Raw genomic sequence first — 19,451 nt, forward strand, 5'->3', positions numbered from 1 at the left:
ATAGAAAATGGATGAATGGATGGCTGGTGTTTAATGTGGCCTTGTGGGTTGATGAATAGTAGTTTTTGTATTCTGCATGTAAAAAAACTGAACGTCTAAACACAAGTCAAGTCAAAGCACTTTGATTAATTTTTTTTACCAGGAAAGATGCTAAGTAATGTAATTTAACTGCGCGGTAACAATGTCATCTGCATCGATGGAAATGTTAATATGTAAGCGTGCGTGTGTTGACGTGTTTCCACCGTTTTATGCTTAGCTTGATTTAGGAGACTAGACTATGGAGAGACTTGAGGTTACAGCTGTAGAGTCACTTGAAGGAGCAGTAATTAACTCACACACACGCACACACTGACACCGAAGACCTGTGAATGAAAGACTCTCCTAATTCCTTTGGCAGAATCTTCAGAGGGAATCTGTAAAAGAGAGAAGAGACAGATGGAAAGAGCAAAAGGCTGATTGAAAAGGGAGGATGTGTAGTCTTGAAAGACGACAAATGGAGGGTGAGCATGGGAGTAGGATATAAGGGGGCGGGGGGGAGGATATAGTCCCGGCCCATTGAGGTAAAAGGACCCCTTGTCTATTTTAACAAAGTCACATTTCGGCTCAACTTGGAACCTTTTCACTTATATCCTACAGCTTCAGAGGTTGTCATCAAACAATGACCCCTAAATAAGTGTGTTCCCATAGACTAAGACACAATATTATGATATTATATTATATTCAGGGGACTGCTGTCACTTTGGAAGCTACACTGGATTTGTCCAGAGATGGCCTCAGTCATCTTGATTTGCTTAGAGGTGAGACATTGAGACTGGACCACCGACAGTGTGAGTCAAATCAGACATGCCCGAGAAAACCCATCGTGCCCCAAAGCTAACAGAACCGTCATGATGATATTCTAGCCAGAGACGGATGACTTAGTTGGTTCCAATGAAAAGCACTAAATGTTCCTTTCTCTGACACAATAACTCATTCACTGCCAGACATTTTCTTTTACCCTAACGTTTGGAAAAAAAAGAAATATATATGAATAAATTCTTAGGACTGAATGGCTGGACTGTGATAAGATATACGTCTTAGGGATTGAATGAGTTAATGCTCATTTTTGTTTCTGGCATTTCAAAAACAATTACACGAGCAGAAAAGATCTTTTGCCTACGCCGCTTTCTCACCACAGTAACCGCAGTGGTTATAGTAAACAGCAATACCAATTTCTAGAGGTGGGCATCCCGTTTGACTGATAGACCGGTCCGTCTATCCGTCACTGACGGACCCCTGTTTTTCTGACGTTAGACGGGAAACTTAAAAAAAAAAAAAAAAGATAGACAAAGCACAGACGGAAGTGCATTTTCGTCCATCTGTTTAATCGTCACTAACCTGGTTAAGTCAGAACGGACCTCACAGTTCCTCATTGACGGACACCCCTTTTGATGATGAGAGAGGGAAATGCGACCCAGACTGCACTGACTGTATATGGACTGCAGGTGGCGATATTCACCAAAGAGAAAAGAGAATTAAGAAGTGATAAAGTAGCTTTGAATACAGAGACCGTTTTACAGAGAAGTTCTTGTGAGTTAAGTTTTACATTTCTATTTTTATTTTTGGAAAGAGTAGGGTGAGGAGGTTGTGAAACGGTATTTTGCAATATATCTGTACTTGCTCTGTGTCCCATGATGACCGACTGTGTGTTCGCGTATGGACGTGTGTGGTACCGGTGGCTTTGAGGTCGCTTTAACGTATGGTTTACAAGAAAGTCGGCATGTATGTAGCTCTGTGTGACATTCCTTGCGGTATGTTAACAATTTGTGAGAGACGACGCACACGCTCACACACACGCACACACGAGTTGTTGTACTTTTACTTCAAAGTGGTGACATTGAGAACACAGCTTCAATAAAAAGGTCAAGCGCAGCGGATCACCCACCGTCAAAGCAGTGATAGGAATATCACTCATACGTACGTGTGTGAGTGTGAGAGGGTGATACAATGGAGGAGTGAGATTGAGAGAGCATCTGTCTCTGTGGTTGTGTGTCACAAGGTCAAAGGAGAATGTTGGCTCTGCCTTTCAGAGTGTCTTGCTTCAGATGACCCACGTGACTCCATTCATTCTGTTTACATTAGAAAATCTTTTTTTTTTTTTTTTTTTTTATGTAGTATGCATTTAATTTTGAAAGAAAAATATTGTTTTGTGGCGGCACGGTGGTCGACTAGTTAGCACGTCCGCCTCACAGTTCAGAGGTCGTGGGTTCGATCCCGGCTCCGGCCTCCCTGTGTGGAGTTTGCATGTTCTCCCCGTGCCTGCGTGGGTTTTCTCCGGGTACTCCGGTTTCCTCCCACATTCCAAAAACATGCATGGTAAGTTGATTGGACTATCTAAATTGCCCCTAGGTGTGATTGTGAGTGCGGATGTTTGTCTCTGCGTGCCCTGCGATTGGCTGGCAACCAATTCAGGGTGTCCCCTGCCTCCTGCCCAAAGACAGCTGGGATAGGCTCCAGCACGCCCCGCGACCCTTGTGAGGATAAGCGGTACAGATAATGGATGGATGGATGAATATTGTTTTGTGTTGTGTGTGCCACCAATCTTGCAACCTTGGCAACTATGTTGTTGCAAATCTGATGATTATACATTCAGCATATTTCGAATTGTATCATCACAGGAGCAGTGTTACTGGAGATTTTAAATAAAATTCAAATTTGAAATAATTTAAATGCATACATTTATTTCATACTCTTAAGTTGTTGTTTGTTTCATTTTTAGAGATGTAAATGCTCATTTAATTTTTTAAGATAATGAATTGTTTATGTTATGATTAGTGAAAACATATTTTATCACAACGGTGTAAACAAGATTTTATGACTTTTTGATTTGATTTTATGATTTTATGAATGAATGCATGTCAAGTCAAAGTCAAATGGAGCCTTTCAGAAGTTTTTGCCAGGCAAGTCGCAAATCATAAAATTAGCGACTTAAGTCGACCCAAGGCCAAGGGACGTGACTCCAGTCCCCCACCTCTGAGTAATACTTCAACACGGATTTTAAATCCGGCGAAAAAAAAAAAAAAAAGATTGGCACACTGACCGGAACCAAAGCCAAACTCTTTGGCATGATTGCCATGTCACGTACACAGCGTGTGATAGCAAACGCTGTCATACTACCACTCCCTTTCAGAAGGGGCGGACACACAACCCCCTAATCGCAATCATTCCATCTCTGGGTCACTTTTTCTTAGCATCCTTCCAACTGGACATGCCGCAAATGCTCTCAGAATGACCATCCCACTTGTTGTAGGAATTGAGGGAGCTACTCTACCACATCCTACGTCCTCGGATGAATCAAATAGGCTAGCTGGCGAATACAAAAAAGAACATACCAATGGGAAATGCAATCCAGCCACTCAAATCGCTGAAGAGTCGCAATCTGGTCAAATGTTATAAAGGTTCATTTGCCTGGTGATGCGTACAGGTTTCAGGTGATAAGACAAAGAACTTAAAAAATTGTAAAGCTCTTTTGGATTGGTAATCCATCCTGGAAATATGGGGGGGAAAACATAGCAGCAAATGACTTGAAGGGAACAAAGTGTGCTTTCTTCCTGACCTCAGATTGAACCTCTGATACAAGGAATCAGGGTCAGAGTGCCAGAACATTGCACTTAAGTGGGACTTTAGTTTTGCCTCACAACTGTAAATCCACAAAATGAAAACAGTATCTCTCTCTCAAAAAAAAAACAACAACAAAAAAAACAAAAACAGTAATAGCCTTGTTTCACTATTTTCTCCAATTATGTGCTGCGTGATTGTCTGGAAAACAGTCCAAACACTTTTCTCACCCAAAGTCACCTGGGACGGGTTATACTGTAGCCAGCCCATGAGTCTGAACAGGGGTAAGCAGTCAAAAACGGGTGGATTGATGGCGCTTGACTATAGCACATGCAGTCTGTTCATAAAAACAAGAACAGTAGCGAATATGAAATTGCAATCCTGCAGTAATTAACCTGAAACATTTTGCCGGACCAATAAGTCTTTTGAGGAGACGCGTGGTTTAGGTAAGGCCGAAGGCAATACATTAAACTGGCCGTGCCTCACCGATCAGTCCCCTCTGTGATTTGGTGAGCACACTTTTGGAACATCGATATTGCTCACATTGCTTTTGTTTTCCCTCACTGTCTGTCAATTTTCACAACCCCTGCTCCCTTTTCCACTAACACATTGGGGTGGTAAAGAACACATTGCTAATAGTTGCCAATAACCCTGCGGCGTGTTTTCACAAGCCGTGCTTTATGCATTGCAAACTGCCAATATTTCCCTGTGTTATGTACCCCAGTTTGAATGTAAAACTTAATTCTTGTCAGATTCCTTGCTGTGATGTTATTCTATATCAAGTCAGGGAAGGTTGTTGTTAGAAAATGTTCACAAGCGGATGAGAGCATTCTGAGGTAGCAATTAAACAACTACACGCAAACACTCACAATCCAGAGTCTATTTAAATTGCAATCTTCTTCCCTCCCGCACTCTGGGTGGAATTGCAAACCAAATCTGCCTTTCCTGTCCAACATCACGCAGCTGAACTGAACTGTGACAATTTCTGCAAAAGTGGCCAACAATCAATTATCCAGCGTAGCGATTGCGAGTTAGCTGTGACTACACCAATTTCATAGATTTTTTTTTTTTAGTGATTTGATTCCAAAAGTGAAGTACAGACAAAGAGTGGTTAGCAGTTTAGCACGTAGCCATCACAGTTCAAAGGTTTGGGGCTAAAATTTTTGATCCCGTGCTGATGTGAGCTTCCTCCTATGAAAAACACAGTTACACACATTACGCACGTGATAAATGACGATCCTAAATTTTCCATAGGTGTGAAAATGTGCGATTTCAGGGCGCGGCCCGCCTCTCGCCCCAAAATCAACTGTGAGCGTCTCCAGCTCACACACAAGCCTAATGACGACAAGCACTCGAAAATTGCGGACTCCAAAAGGTGACATGTAATCTCCTATTGCTGCCAGAGTGACTAAAAGTTACTTGCGCCTCCAGTGCGAGCGCATGTGCCATGAGGTCACCACACGAACGCCGTTGATGTCGTTTGGGCGTTGTGATGACAGCAAATGTGTCATTGTGGTCATGTCTCCACTTTCACGTACTCTCTGTTTCTTCTTCTGGTTCAGAGGGAAATTAACTTTCCTTGAAGTGATAATGCACCAAGTATAAAAAACAATATGACTTCACCCTCGCTGGGAAGTCAAAGAAATCGATTGGTCCACAATCAACATTATGTATTATTATACTGGATAAAGAGACTCTGAGAAAATGAGAGATTGAAAAGATGTATGTGTGAGTGGAAAACCAGTTCTTTGGAAACACAAATTCTTGTGGAAACAGTGATGTCATGACAGCATTTCTTGTGCACACACACAAATACACACGCACACTTAATATGTGTCTGTTTAAATCATGACTTTTTCACCGAGATCACAATTGCCAAACACATTTCACAGCCCTCATTCTGATTGAGATGCTGGGTCAAACACTTGAAGACAGACAATCTGATCTGGAGTTCACATGCACAACAAAAGCCAGTCGGAGCTTCGTAAGAGCCTTTAAAAAACAATCTGCTGTATGCCAAATAAACACGAGCCGAGTCAACAAAAGCCACCTAAAACGTCCTGCTTACTGTTGGATGTGACAACTCAAAAAAACAAGCCGGCATGCCAATTGGCGCTGCTTGAGTGGCTTGCAACTCAAACACCCTCAAAGGTTGCATGGCTCCGCTTCAAGCATTGCTCAAGATCGTCTATGCACATGATCAGGGAACAACAGAAGCAAAGGAAAATGGAACAAAACAAATGACATGATTTGATTGCATCACTGGCTAGCATTGAAGGCAGTTGGTTAAAAATTGACACCTATAAAGAATATGGCCCGGTATGAACATTGAACCCGGTATCACAAGCATTCCATATTGGATAGCAATCTGTGTTATTACTCCTGCAAAGCGTAGAACAAAATTAAATCATCATGTGTGGTTAGGCTCCTGGATTATGGAAAAAAAAAAAAAAAAAAAAAAAACATGATTATTTTGGTAATAATTGAAATCACGATTATTCAAACGATCATTTATTTGTTGGTACAAAACAAGAAAATGTTTAAACATTAAAAGTTCCTTTTGGACCAAACTAAATTGATAAAATTAGTCATTATAAAATAAAAAAAAAGGTGCAACTGTATAAATTCAAGTAGGCAATTTGGGGGTAAAAAATAAACAAAAAACACTTTCATGTGTGAAGACCAGCCATCTGTAGTAAGATACCATGACCACACAAAGAAAAAAGATTTCTGAATAAGAGACGGCAAACAGCGCAATAATAAATTCAATCAAGATTTGTGATCAACATTTTAATAATCTTCCAATCTAATCGTTTTACTGAGAACAGTATGGTAGTAACTCCTGGTTGTTGTTGTTGTTGGGACCGCCGCACAGTGTGAAATTAAAAACGCATGCGTTACAGTAAATGAACTTACTACACTGTGACTTTAGATAAATCATTTGAACTTTTTGATGAATCTTCCCACTAACAGCCTTTGTCAGGCAGGCACTTATTGTTTTCCTTGACGGGGATTGAGAGATTTCGTTTTGTTTTTGAAAGCCGTCAAATCAAAGAGTTATAGTTGTGGTTGCAACAAACTAAAGACTGTTTTATAAGTGGAGTATTCCACAGAAAAGGGAAAAAAATGCACGTCGAAGCAGTTGTGATTGTGGTTTGTGTGGAGTGACGGGATAAGAGAAAAACAAGTGTCATGGGTGTAGTGTACATTTTCCCCCTCGGTTGGTCGTCTACATTTCAAATAATTGAATTGAATTTATTTCTATATATAATGAGCTCCAAGCTCCTGGCAATAGTTGTTTTTTTTGTGATTGTAATTTTTGTTATGTGTTTCCCTTCACACATTTCCTCAGTTTTTCTCCAAAGGCTTCATATTACCTCCAATGTTTTTCTATTGTCGATCCTTCGTTGGATTGTTTCTCTTCAGGCTTTGACCTCTGCGATCTCCCTCATGTTTTATTCTCCTAATGGGTCATGCTTTTTTAAACACCCCACACACACGAATAAACTGAGTTCTGCACTCTGTGTTAGTGACTTTCATGACATTTATCCCAAAAGTGCACAGTGTTTCTAAGCCGAGCACCGGATCGTATAACAGGTCGCCCCTGAAACCCCTTGGGAAGGTGAAAAATAATACAGGCCCATTGCATTGTGTTATGTTAGTCATTGTTTCCAACAACTGAATCATTTAATTTCATTTATATTTGGTTAACCACAGGGCACATATAGGCAGTAACCAATCTGTAAAGATAAGACTTAAAAAACCTGGGGGGGGGGTCACGGTTCAAGTCCCGCTGTGGACACCCCTCACTCAAGAGTATATATACACACACACTGTATATCGTCCGTTTATCCGCCAGACCAAATAATAATCGCCTACAGACCGGTCCGGCTATCATTTTAAACGTTAGCGGTTCCGACTACTAACGTCAACAAACTACCACTTGCGCAGCCTTTTCCTACAGGTTCATTTTGTATTTACTGCTTGCATGCTGACCTCAACGTGCACAACTTTCACTGCATTGATGCACTGTGGCTATATGCATGCTTTGAGGGCACAGACTGTGATTGTTCTCTCTGGGTGTTAGCTTTCGAAGCAGGAAGTGCACGCTCGGGTCAGGGGGGAGGGGGGGGGGGGGGATGTAGGCACGCTCGGTCTGCCCACATCTGTTCAAATAGCAGAGACCCTCGAAGTCGCGCAGGAAATGTGTGTGCGCGCGCGTGCGTGTGTGTACGCGTGGGACAGAAGCCATTCTTTGTCTGCATGATTTATAAAAGTAATTGACCTTATGCTGTAAAACAACCGCCCACAGTAAGTAACAGAGGGAGATTTGTTTGTCATGTACCTGCTGTCTGTGGAAGCAGTGCAAGTACAACGCTGACAAGCAACATGAACTGATCAATCTAACCTCTGGCGTCAGCGACGTTGAACATCTGGATTCTATAAAAACAACAACAACAACAAAAATAGGATTGTTGTTCGAGCGTAGAACAGTTTACCTTATTATCAACGGAAGTGTGGCTAGAAACTTCAGCATTATTGTTAATATGACCCCCCCAGGATCCCCCCAAGAACCGATGAATGAAAAAAATCATTTTCTACTTCATGGAAACAGAACACAGAAGACAAACAGTCAACGTCAAAGGAGCATCTGGATATAAAATGACTACAAAGTTCTTTGGAAGTCTGCACGGAGACGAAAACAGCTGGTTGCGATTCAGTTGCAGTGCTTAGTGATTCCCGCATCGTTTGCCAAAGTTTACCTTTTCTCACCAACTCTCCAACATGCACGTTGGCTTTATAGTGTTGGAATACCACAACTATTTGGATTGTACACTGGCTTATAAAACGAAATCACTCAAAAACTCAAATATGTCGCATTAAAATGACACAGTAATCGGGCCTGAGTAATTCTCTCTCTCAATTACCAGATGTCTCCAATAGATAGCAAGACAGACATATCATCATTTGTGCGTTATGCTGGGTTAGTCATCTCAAATTCTAAATATTGGTTCAAGTGGAAATCAACCTAAACATATTTTAGGTTGTGCCGTCATCTTTCACAGAAGTCGCGACCCGACTTCGGATAAGCGGGAGATAATGGATGGATGGCAACAAAATCCACCCCTTTTTAGCCATGTCAGGGGGCGGCCATTTTGTCACTTGCTGTCGACTGAAAATGACATCGCGACTGCTCAGGGTTCAGGTAACGACCAATCACGGCTCAGCTTGAGAAAACAGCTGAGCCGTGATTGGTCGTTACCTGAACATGATGTCGTTTTCAGTCGACAGAAGTGACAAAATGGCCGCCCCCTGAGATGGCTAAAAACGGGTGGATTTTGTTGCTTCATATGAATCCGATTGACTTGTTTCAATGTTTCAGCTAGTGGGCCTGCATAGAACATATTCTTGAAAAAAATATGTGTATGTACCCCACTTCGATTGGCAAAGAACCAATAAGAGTTAAGTATTTCAGACACGTCCAGCATCCTGGTCCAACTTTGGAAGTGAATCATGAAAACAAGACGGAGAGGAATTGACTCATTTCACATTAAATTGTCGGCATTTGAGCCTTGAAAGAGGAGCGCTGTGGTTTGATGTGATGAATCACAACTCAGTGTTTAACAACGAGGACCGGTTTACATCGGAGCTGCGTGGCAGCATGTCGACACGGCGGTAGCCGTAACACTATTAACACGAAGCGGGCCAGACATCACACACGGATATACATGAAGCCTGCATCATGAGGTTTTGTGATGGCAATAAAAGATGTCTGCAACACACCCTGTTGATGAATGCTTGCGCTCACTGTGTTCTGTGATGGGTTCAAAAGGGTGGAGGGGCAAATGTGAGGGAGGGAAGAGAAGCTTCCAGCAAAAATCAGGGCAGGGTGAAAAAAGACATAAAAAGAGTCAGTAAACGGTACAAGATGTCATCAGTGACGCGACGGAGCTCAGCATCTCACAGGAGTGGCCCAGATGAAAGTGATGGATGGGGAGTGAATCATGGCGACACCCTACCTAATTGTGGGAAGGTTTCGCTTGATGGAAACGAGGAGGGGAAACGATGAGTTTGATTCCGAGATTTCCATCCATCCATTCTCAAGGTCATGGCCTTTATATTATGGAAAACTGGCTTTTTAAATATCTTGTATACAAATAGAAGTGTCTCTGCTCACCCATCAAATGCGAAATCAAACAGCAAAGTTGCCAACCTGTTGTAAAAATAGTGGGCGGGCTAATTAACATAACCACGCCCACAGCGAGTTTCTCAGTCCTATATATGGTTTTTCCACAACAACAGCGAATTTGAGTTGATTAATGCAAATTAAGTGGGATTAATGCAAATTAAGTGGGATTACTGAATTGAATCTTTCCAGGCATCTTAAAAATAACAAAAATAAAACAGTATACTATAAATGTGCTATAAGTGCCATTTTGTTTTTGGTTTTAAAAAGCAAGCAACGTGTAAAAATAATTTGGAGGGCAAACAACAATAAAGTGCAACCTCAAATTAGATATTCTGTATAAAAAAAATGCTTTAAATGTATACAAGGTATATCAAAAAACATTTCATTATTTTTGGTTGTCTTTCTACCTCAATACACCATGTAAATTGCTCTTGGGGACCCCCTAGTGGTTCGTGTGCTTACTTCACTTAAACCTTGGGCCTTCACTCGCGGTCCTCACTCACAATAACTACTGCCAAAGTGCAATTCGGTAGGTTGAATGCTGTCTTGCTGTGGCTCGCGTGTCCTTAACCTTTGAAGTTTCTTGCTTACAACTGGGGTTAAAGTGCAGCCACTCTTGGCCCGGCCCCTTGTCGTCATGTTAACAAAATTCGTACTCTCCATTGGCCCAGCAATACCAGGAGGCGGGATTAGGGTTGATTCTCTTGCTCACTTGCACTTGCGTATTTAAACTATTCTACAATTCTTGATCCTTGAAATACATAATTTGTCACATTGAAAGCTTCGGTCTGTGTTATGTCAGCGTTTCCATGAAAAACTAATTCCGCAAAGACAACCCGCCCCCCCAAAAATGCATGAGTCCCAGGAGTGTTTTCTCCTCCACTGCCCAGGGCTGCCATGTTTATAAAGCAATCAATCTATTGTTGGCAAAGGACAGCACTGACAGCCAGACAGGATCCAGACTACTGACATTAATGTACCAAGAGAAAGAAAATAAAAATACTCATCGAGGTCATTATGCTGCTCGAGTGTCATTACCAATTTGCATTTTAGAGGTGGTGCTGCACCTAATCCATCCGACAGTAAGGTGGTGGTAAATTGTTTGCTCTCGCATTCCAAAAACATGCATGCCAGGTGTATAAACCACCCCTTTTCTATAACGCTCATGTTTACTGGGGTTGCAGGTGAACGAGAGCCTATCCCTGAAGATTTTCGACTCGAGGCAGCATACACCCTGGAATGGTTGCCAGCCAATTGCAGGTGAATGTCAGGTTCACTGGCGATTCAAATGAGAATGAGGAATACATTTATTAAAAAAAAAAAAAAAAAAAAAAAAGATGAATCGGTGGGTTTGGTGTGAAATTTTTAGACTATTTGGGTTTTACAGAAAACGGAACAGCTGCATTAAATACAATTATTACGAATATGGAGGGCCTGAAGTTTTAAAGACTGACTCGTACTCTTGTATTGACAATCTTTTTAATTCACTTGTGTACGTACAGTAATGTTTAACTCAGCAGTGAAACAGTCAAGGTTATTGTAATTTTGGCAACTACAAGTTACTTTTTATACAACCGTGATTGTCCACTAGGTGGTAGCATTACTCTATAAAGACGGGCGTGGAAATATAGTATATTGGTTGACTCCAGCAAATTGATATTGTGTTTTTTTTTAATCCTACAACGATTTCATTTCATTCACTTGCAGTGCACGATTGATCAATTTTGGGGGTGTTCCAAAGCTTTTGGATATTTTAGATAATATTTCGGAATCTTGCTTCATTTTGCCCCAATATTTTACACAAGCGCATGTTTCTGTATTTGTGCACTGAGTTTGAAATTTAAAGTTGGACACCAATTCTGCAACGACCCATTTATGTCGATTAGGTGTCTTTATTGAATTGATGTATACAATTTTAACCAACGCAACGACGACAGCAGAAACAATGCGCATACTATGAAATCGATCCTGTGAAATGTGACTGAGTTCAACATGAATGCAAACGTGAACGTTGGACTATTTTTATGAATGAGTGGCGCGGTCCTCGTGACGCCATCAGCCAATGAGCCGCAGCTGCAGTGGGTTGCAACAACAAGAGGTGCCCACGCGCTCCTCGTGCACAGCCCACAGCAATCTCATCTGGCAGACTCCAGGTTCGCTCGCCCACGCACGGACAGATCACGTCACGTCACGTCCTTTCCCTTCCCATCCCATCCCATCCCATCCCAACGACCTTTCGAGCACGATGGCATTTAAAGGGAGCAACGGCGTGGCCGTGGAGAGACGCGTGGATCTGGCGTCCCTCTTCTGCATGATCGGGCGACACGGTCCGGCCGTGGCTCTGGCCGTGTTCGCCATGGTGTCCGTGCTGGCGGGTTTCGTCATCTACCGAACCGTGAGGGGGCGCAGGAGGAGGAAGAAGAAGGCCACCGCAGGCGAGACCGAGCGAGCCGAAGGAAAGAGCCCACCCTCGGAGACCGACGCGGCGGTGACGCAAGCCGGGCTAGAACCGCAAACCGGGCTAGAACCGCAAGCGTCTGCGACTTCAACAGGTACACGTAGAAGTCACGTCATGGTCACGATTCGATTCGCTTATAGAAAAAAAGCAAATGACACCGACATGATTTGAAACAACCTTTACCCTTCAACACCCCCTCTCTCTGAGCCAACCTGTTTTTTCCCCAGCACGTTTTCCCCCAGCATTAACTTGCATCCACCCCCACAGAAATTATAATAGCAATAATTACAGTATTCAAAGAGGGTGTGACATATTTTGCAAAAACATATCCAAACATGATGAATTAACATTCATTAGAACAATTTAATCTCATAAAATGTCCCACCAACCAAACTGCATGCAAGTCACACCAGGTCAGCTCTCTCGCAGTCTTCTCTCAAATAACAATGAAACGTTTCCAACATGTGATTGACTGTGATCATACTGTCTCAATCTTTTTTTGTTGTCATACAGAAAGCGTAATAATGATTCTACTCTTGTCAGTTTCTTATCAAGAATATGAATCGCAAGTTACTAAAATTCTTTGTCAAGGGGTTGGCAGTGAGGTCGGAAAAGTCGTTAAATATGGCGATATATGCAACACTGGCTGAGCGTTAAGAAACTTTCTCCACTCTAACATGTTTTTGTAGCTGCAGGCGCGCTTTTAAATATGGAAGCAAAAAATACATATATTATATCATATTATATTATTTTATATTATATTATATTATGATCTCAAACTCATTCTTTCCCAATTACATAATTATGTCATCTCACAGAAGGTCTGAAAAAGTCTGGTACTGTATGAGTTAAAGAAAACAATTTTCCAGCCGTGCAACCTGTGTCTGATCTGAAAATCGTACCCCAGCACCTTGGAGTCATTGGCTCGAAGCTAGACTGACGGTCAGTCACTGACAATTGATGAACGACGAAGCACTGACGGAGGTCACGTCACTAACTTTGACAGAGGTCCGTCACTGATGTACTATTGTTTTTTGGTTTTTTTTTTTTTTTGGGGGGGGGGGGATTTAAAATTCGGCTCAGCTTGAAAAACTGACATTGACTGATGACAAATGACATCGTAACAACACAAGCCAAAATGAAATAAAACCAACTACAGTATCATGGAAAATAGAACTATTATAACCCAGGTGTCAGACGGCAACGATTTTAGAAACACCTCTTACTACCCAACAAAGTGTTCAGTGAGTGTATCATGCCACTAAATCAAAAGTAGCGCAGTACAAATTGAATGTTGTATGTTTGGTGTTATAGATGTTGATGTGTCAAAAGAGGAGGATGATCCCACTGGGACTCACCTCCCAGTCAGACGCCGCGCTGCTGCTGCTGCTGCTACTGCTGCTGAGAGCTTGTCACCCTACTTATCTGACGTCCAAGCACCGTTCAACCAACATGCTACTTCATCGCACACGCAGCAAGTGGAGTCTGTGCCGTCATCTTTCACAGAAGCTAAGGTGTACTTGGAGGGGCCCAGTCTGGGTCTAAGTGTTGTGGCAGAAATGCTGGCGGAACCTGCTACTATTTGCCTCCTAAAAACAACAGGTGAAGCATTTAAGGATGAAGAGATTTCAGAAAACAGCTTGAACGAGCAAGAGGCTATTCGGGATCACATCTGCCAAGAAGTAAGAACTCCTTATTGATTGTTGTTCAAAGTGTAATTTCAGCTAAAGCTGGGTATACAGTACACACTGTGAATCAGGCCAAATTTGAGCATTTTTCCACACTGGCAAAAGGGTTACCCCCAACAAAAAAACAGCAGAGATCCCTGACTGTTGAGCAACTGAAGTTGTACATGAATGGGAGCTCCAAAGAAAGAGTTCCACCATGAGAAGCTTCAAAAATTTGTGTTGTCAGTTCCCAAACGCTTATTGTTTGTCAACTGGAAGGTGATGTAACGTAACATAGGGGTAAATATGTCCCTTCCCAATCTTTTTTGGAACGTGTTGCGGGCGTTTAATTTGAAATGAATGAAAGTTTACAAAAAAACCCCAACATTCATCAGTTTGAACATTACGGTAAATGTCTTGTCTTTGGAGTGTATTCAACTGAATATAGGTTGCAAAGGATTTGCAAATTATTGGTTGTTCATAAATCAACGTGCCCTGCTTTGATCCATTGGTCAATTCTTAACAGACATTGAATTTTATTAAATGAATAAAAAAAGCATTTGAGGCAAACTTGAGTACACTACTTGGCTGTAACAAGCAGAGTCCCTGTTGACTTTGCCTCAACTGGTAAAGTTTACCATTACCAACATTCTCAACGCAGAAATGTTCTGCTCAAAACATCAGTGGCATTGAAACAGGAGCTCAGTTCCATTTATTTTACAATATTAATTTCCGCCATTTTCAATCAAAAACGTTAAAATTGAAAACGCTTTATGACCACAGTGACGGTCAAATGACATTTGACTTTGAATTTCATGTTTTCCTATTCAGGACTACAACGCAGAAGACCAGGCTGTGAAAACAGATGCCGAAAATTCTGACAAGAAAACCAGACATGAGGAGGAAAGTGCTCCGCCTTTGTCAAGTAACACAATGCACTTTGAGCAAACCCTTCCCATGAGAGAAGATGAAAATCAAGACAACGAAAGTGCAGCAGGGCCTGGAACACTGGAGCTCAGCATAGAAGAACATTTCGTTTCAACTGACGAGAGCCCAAAGGATGACTTTGAGGAGGTGATTCACCACCAAGATGGTGCAGATCCTTATGATCACCTCGCCGAAGAAGAGGGAAAGAAACCTGCAGTCACCGATGAAGAGTTTGACGGCAACAATACTCTGGCCCATGAAGCAACTGCAGCAAGCTTAGATGGCTTGAACAACACCGATGTTGATTTTGATGCCCAGTCACCACAAATGGATATTCCAGAAATCCAGACTGAGCATGAAGAGGAACACAGCCTGATAAGCAACCAAGAGATGGACCTCCTTCCAGATGAAGGTGAACTAGTAGAGAGTCGCAGTGAAGATGTCGGTAGTCCAAGTATCCCACCGATGGTTGACAACAATATTCCAGATATCACCTCTGAAGCAACGCCCCAAATTGACTCGGTTTCTGACATGCTAGCTAATGATCAACAAGCACACCAAGTAGACGTTCCAACTGTTGAAGATGAAACCGAAAATGTCTTTGGCCTTACCGAAAAAGGTACAGCCACGACAGACAGTGAGGCACCTGTTGACCATTTGTGCCAGCCAGAACGTGACATCGCTTTGAAAAAGGTAAAAGTGGCCATCGTTCCTAACCCGGCTCATGACAATGAAGCGGCCATCTGCAAAGACCTGTCCGATGACAATGTAGAGAAGTCCAAAACTTTTGAGGAGCCGGGTTTAGACTCTACAAGTGACGACACCTCTCACGAGTACGTTGCGTCTTTGGCTCAAGACCAACGAAATGATCAAAATATTGATGATTTTTCCCTTGTCACTGCTCCGGCTTCTATCATGACAGAGGATACAATGACTCCACCCAAGCTTCAAATTTGCCTACCGCTCTTTGAGCCAAACGAGCTGAGGGATCACAACTTATGTGGTGGGGGTGAAGAAAGCGGCATTTCCAGCATGGCCGTCAGTCCCGAAGCGCTCGATCCTGGGAGTAACTTTGACACCATTGAGACTCTGGCGATAGATCACGATTCACAGGCTGAGGCGAAGCTGGAGCCTCAAACTTGCCTTTTGCCTGATGAAGCAAGTTTATCAGTCTTGGAAAAAGATGCTCCACTGCCAGAGCAGCCTTGCAGTCAGACGATAGAATTTGCTAACGTTGAGTCATTGGCGGCAAATGAGGACGTGTTTGGCCATGTGATTGGGGAAGGCAACAAAAGCAAGACAGACAAGTCTACAGCGCCGGTCCGAAGCGATGAATGGGAAAGACCGGCAGACATGAAGGTTGTTGCGGTTTCGGGTGTTAATGAGAAAGCGGAACGCGCAGGAAAGAAAGAGGCACCGATGGAAGAAGATGAGGACTTTGTGAAGACTGAAATTAATATCATGGAAGCAACTATGGACCATAATGAGTGGATCACAGATGGTCACCCAAACTTTCCCTGGATGAATCTCCCTGTGCCGTATTTTGGTGGTGAGAACCAAACAGCAACCCAACAGCCTCCCACCCAAGAACGCAACCACCCAGATGCTGAGCCTCGATCTCTTCCTCGAGTCCAACAAACTGCTGGATGTGACTTTGAAGAAAACCTGAAAAGCCAAAAAGTCAATGTGACTTTCCGCCTCCACTACATCACCCATTCACCGTTCCAGATTTTGGCGGTAACAGGGAACCAGCGGGAGCTTGGGAACTGGAAGGGGTTCATCCCTCTGGAGAACGCCGAGGATGGACACTGGGCGGCCGTGGTGAGCCTTCCCGCTGACAATCATGTGCAATGGAAGTTTGTGGTTGTAGAAAAGGGGGAGGTGTGTCGCTGGGAAGAATGTGGCAACCGGCTGCTCCATACCGGATGCGGCGAAGACCTGCTTGTGCACAAATTGTGGGGATTACTGTGAGACGTGATCACCAGGCCTGTTTTATATTAATGCCAAGAAGTAAGACCTACTACATTATATTGAAATGCTAACTATGTGATGTCTCCATGTGAAATAAAAAATATTGTGTATTTAAAATATTACGGGCTATTTTAAAATGGGGTTAGGGCATATCCTGTACCGTACGCCACAATGGTGCGTTTGAACTAAATATTAACATTTTCCCTGCACATTAGATATCGCCACCACAGTATTTACAAGTTTACACCAATTTGATAGTTTAGCTTCAAATGTTGCGTTCTGCACTGCATCCAACTAGTTCATGTTATACTTCATTCGGCAGATGTGTACAAATTAGCCATCATGGTTTATTGCAAGTATCTGTGTGTCGCTGGTTAATGTTACGGGCACATGATGTCCACTTCTGCAAAAGGGAAGTGTAGTGGCTTTGCTAACAAATGGTGGTACAAGCAATTTATTTTCTAACATGGGTTCCCATAAAAAAAAAGTGTGTTTAAAAGCTAGCTTAACTACAGTACCGTGTTCAAAGGCAATATCTGCGATTTATGCAATTAGCAGCTTTTTAAACTGGCCGCGATGCAGTGCAGGTGTAATTTTGGAGACTCTAATACTGTTTCTGTTGTTGGAATATACCCTATGTGAAAACACGCAGTTCACTTTTATACTGCCGCAATAATCAAAGCAATAACTGGTGTGCATCAGTGGCCAGATATTGTAAACGACAAGTGTGATGCCGCTTTTGACCAAATGCATGTCCCATCGTTGCTCTACATACCAGTGCCTTGTGAAACATCAAGAACGTTTGATAGATTTGTTTTTCCTCACAAGTCCTCATTTTTAATCTGTCTTGTCTATTCCAAATATTATGCAATCTTGTGATGTTACTACTGGATGTACCTAAAGACGTTTCTTAGACGGATGTGTCACACTCAATGCATTTATTAAAGGCCAGTTATTTGAACTTTCCTGTGCCTTGATTTTTCAGGGGAGCATGTTAAAATGTGAGAATTGAGTTAGTTGCTTTGCTTGCGGAAAACAAAAAATCAAAATGATCCGCTCACTCTGCAAAAATTCCTGATGACAAGACTTGGCTTGCACAATGTGCTAAACATGCGCACACTGCTTGTTTAAACCAGCGTTAAAAATGTGTTTAGGGACACATAAAGCCATCTTTGATTAAAATTTGCTGTTAACCAATGTTATTAGTGGTAATGAATAACACACATACACTTTTATTTTTCCCCTGAGGAAAGAACAAAAGGTCAAAACCTTAACTTTGATTTAGATCCAGATGGCTCATTTTCAATGACTCGGGGAAAACGTTACAAGCAGTGTATGCCGGCTTGTTCTGAAGGTTAAACGTTTTCTTTTATTACGGCCAACTCTACAAATCATTAATCTGCACTGCTGTTCGTGACGAAGGCTAGAAGGCTATTGGTAAGCATATGTAGGACCAAATATGCAGGCTAAGAAAAGACTCCATTTAATGAGTCAAAGCACACGCGGAATTTGAAAAATAATTGCAATTCACACAAAAGCAATCAAATTCCATAAGTTGAATAAGATACTAAAAAAGCTTGCACAATGTATTTGTTTCTTTTTTTTTTTTAATATTGCTGTGGTCTGAACTTGAACCTCTAAATGAAAACATCTTGAAACAAGATCCCTGCGGCATCTCCACATTTGGAAGACTTCCCCTGTTCATTGTGAGTAATACGTGTGTGAGCCTCCCCTTTTAGTTTTGAGCACTGAACTTTGTGCGATCAACAACCTGCCCCTCTTAGCCAAGCATTGACTCTGGGACTCGTCTGACCCAGTTTAAAGGGGGTCAACAAGACTTTGCCCAGCATTTTTTTGTTTTGTTTTTTGTTTATTTTTCAGTCCTAAACACGAGTTCAGGACATTTCTATGCACCATGCCAAATAACATTAACCAATATACCAGCATAAGGTAGAAATGCTCAGATGAGGACTAAATTTGACCCGTTCGCTACACTTTGATCATGCGAAAAAGTTATGTTGGGAATAATTGATAACATTTATGACCGGATGTGTACTTCCGAGTGTAATCTAATCTTGAGAACAGCGATGGGTGTAATTACTGCCAGTTTTTGCTGATAAAAGTGCGGTTCCGAGCTCTTCACATGATATCTTGGGTCTTCTGACATGCAACGCACTCCCGCGCCTGATAATGTGTCAGTACAGAGTGTATGCACTTTCTAAGGTTGAGGGTAATCCTTTATTTAGACCTGAGGCTTACAACTGACACCACTTAGTCTCTAGTCATTCGTCTCTCTCAGTATCACACAGACCACACTCGTCTGTCAAACATACTGACAGCGAAGCCGCTGCCATAGTTTGATCTTAACCCAAATGACCAAACACACACCCTGGCCTAACGCCGATGCAAGCTCTGGGCAAATAACGCAAATGCCTTCGCAGCTTATGTCATTGAATAACAGAAACCGAAATATGTTTTATTTTGAAAAGCAGGTGCATCCGCATGTATATAGATGTCAAACTGCTTGTATTGGTCAAGTGAAAAAGTATCATTTCAGAATACTATATTAGATTGGTTTGAAAAAGAGAGGGAGAATGTTAGTGTCATGTTTGTGGTTAGGTGATGCTATTTATAACAAATG

At 42.2% G+C, this 19,451-nt stretch overlaps 1 protein-coding gene across 1 annotated transcript; it reads left to right on the plus strand.

Annotated features, from left to right (window-relative positions):
* Nucleotides 1-11,923: 11,923 nt before the first annotated feature.
* Nucleotides 11,924-17,771, plus strand: stbd1 (starch binding domain 1). Its single transcript, XM_086053000.1, has 3 exons — nt 11,924-12,339; nt 13,560-13,927; nt 14,744-17,771. Exons 1-3 carry the CDS (start codon nt 12,033-12,035, stop codon nt 16,808-16,810), a joined length of 2,742 nt encoding a protein of 913 aa, XP_085909126.1. The 5' UTR covers nt 11,924-12,032; the 3' UTR covers nt 16,811-17,771.
* Nucleotides 17,772-19,451: the final 1,680 nt, after the last annotated feature.

Source organism: Filicampus tigris, chromosome 15 (assembly GCF_054856515.1).
Source record: "Filicampus tigris isolate MCC_2025a chromosome 15, RoL_Ftig_1.0, whole genome shotgun sequence".
NCBI classification, from domain to species: Eukaryota; Metazoa; Chordata; class Actinopteri; order Syngnathiformes; family Syngnathidae; genus Filicampus; species Filicampus tigris.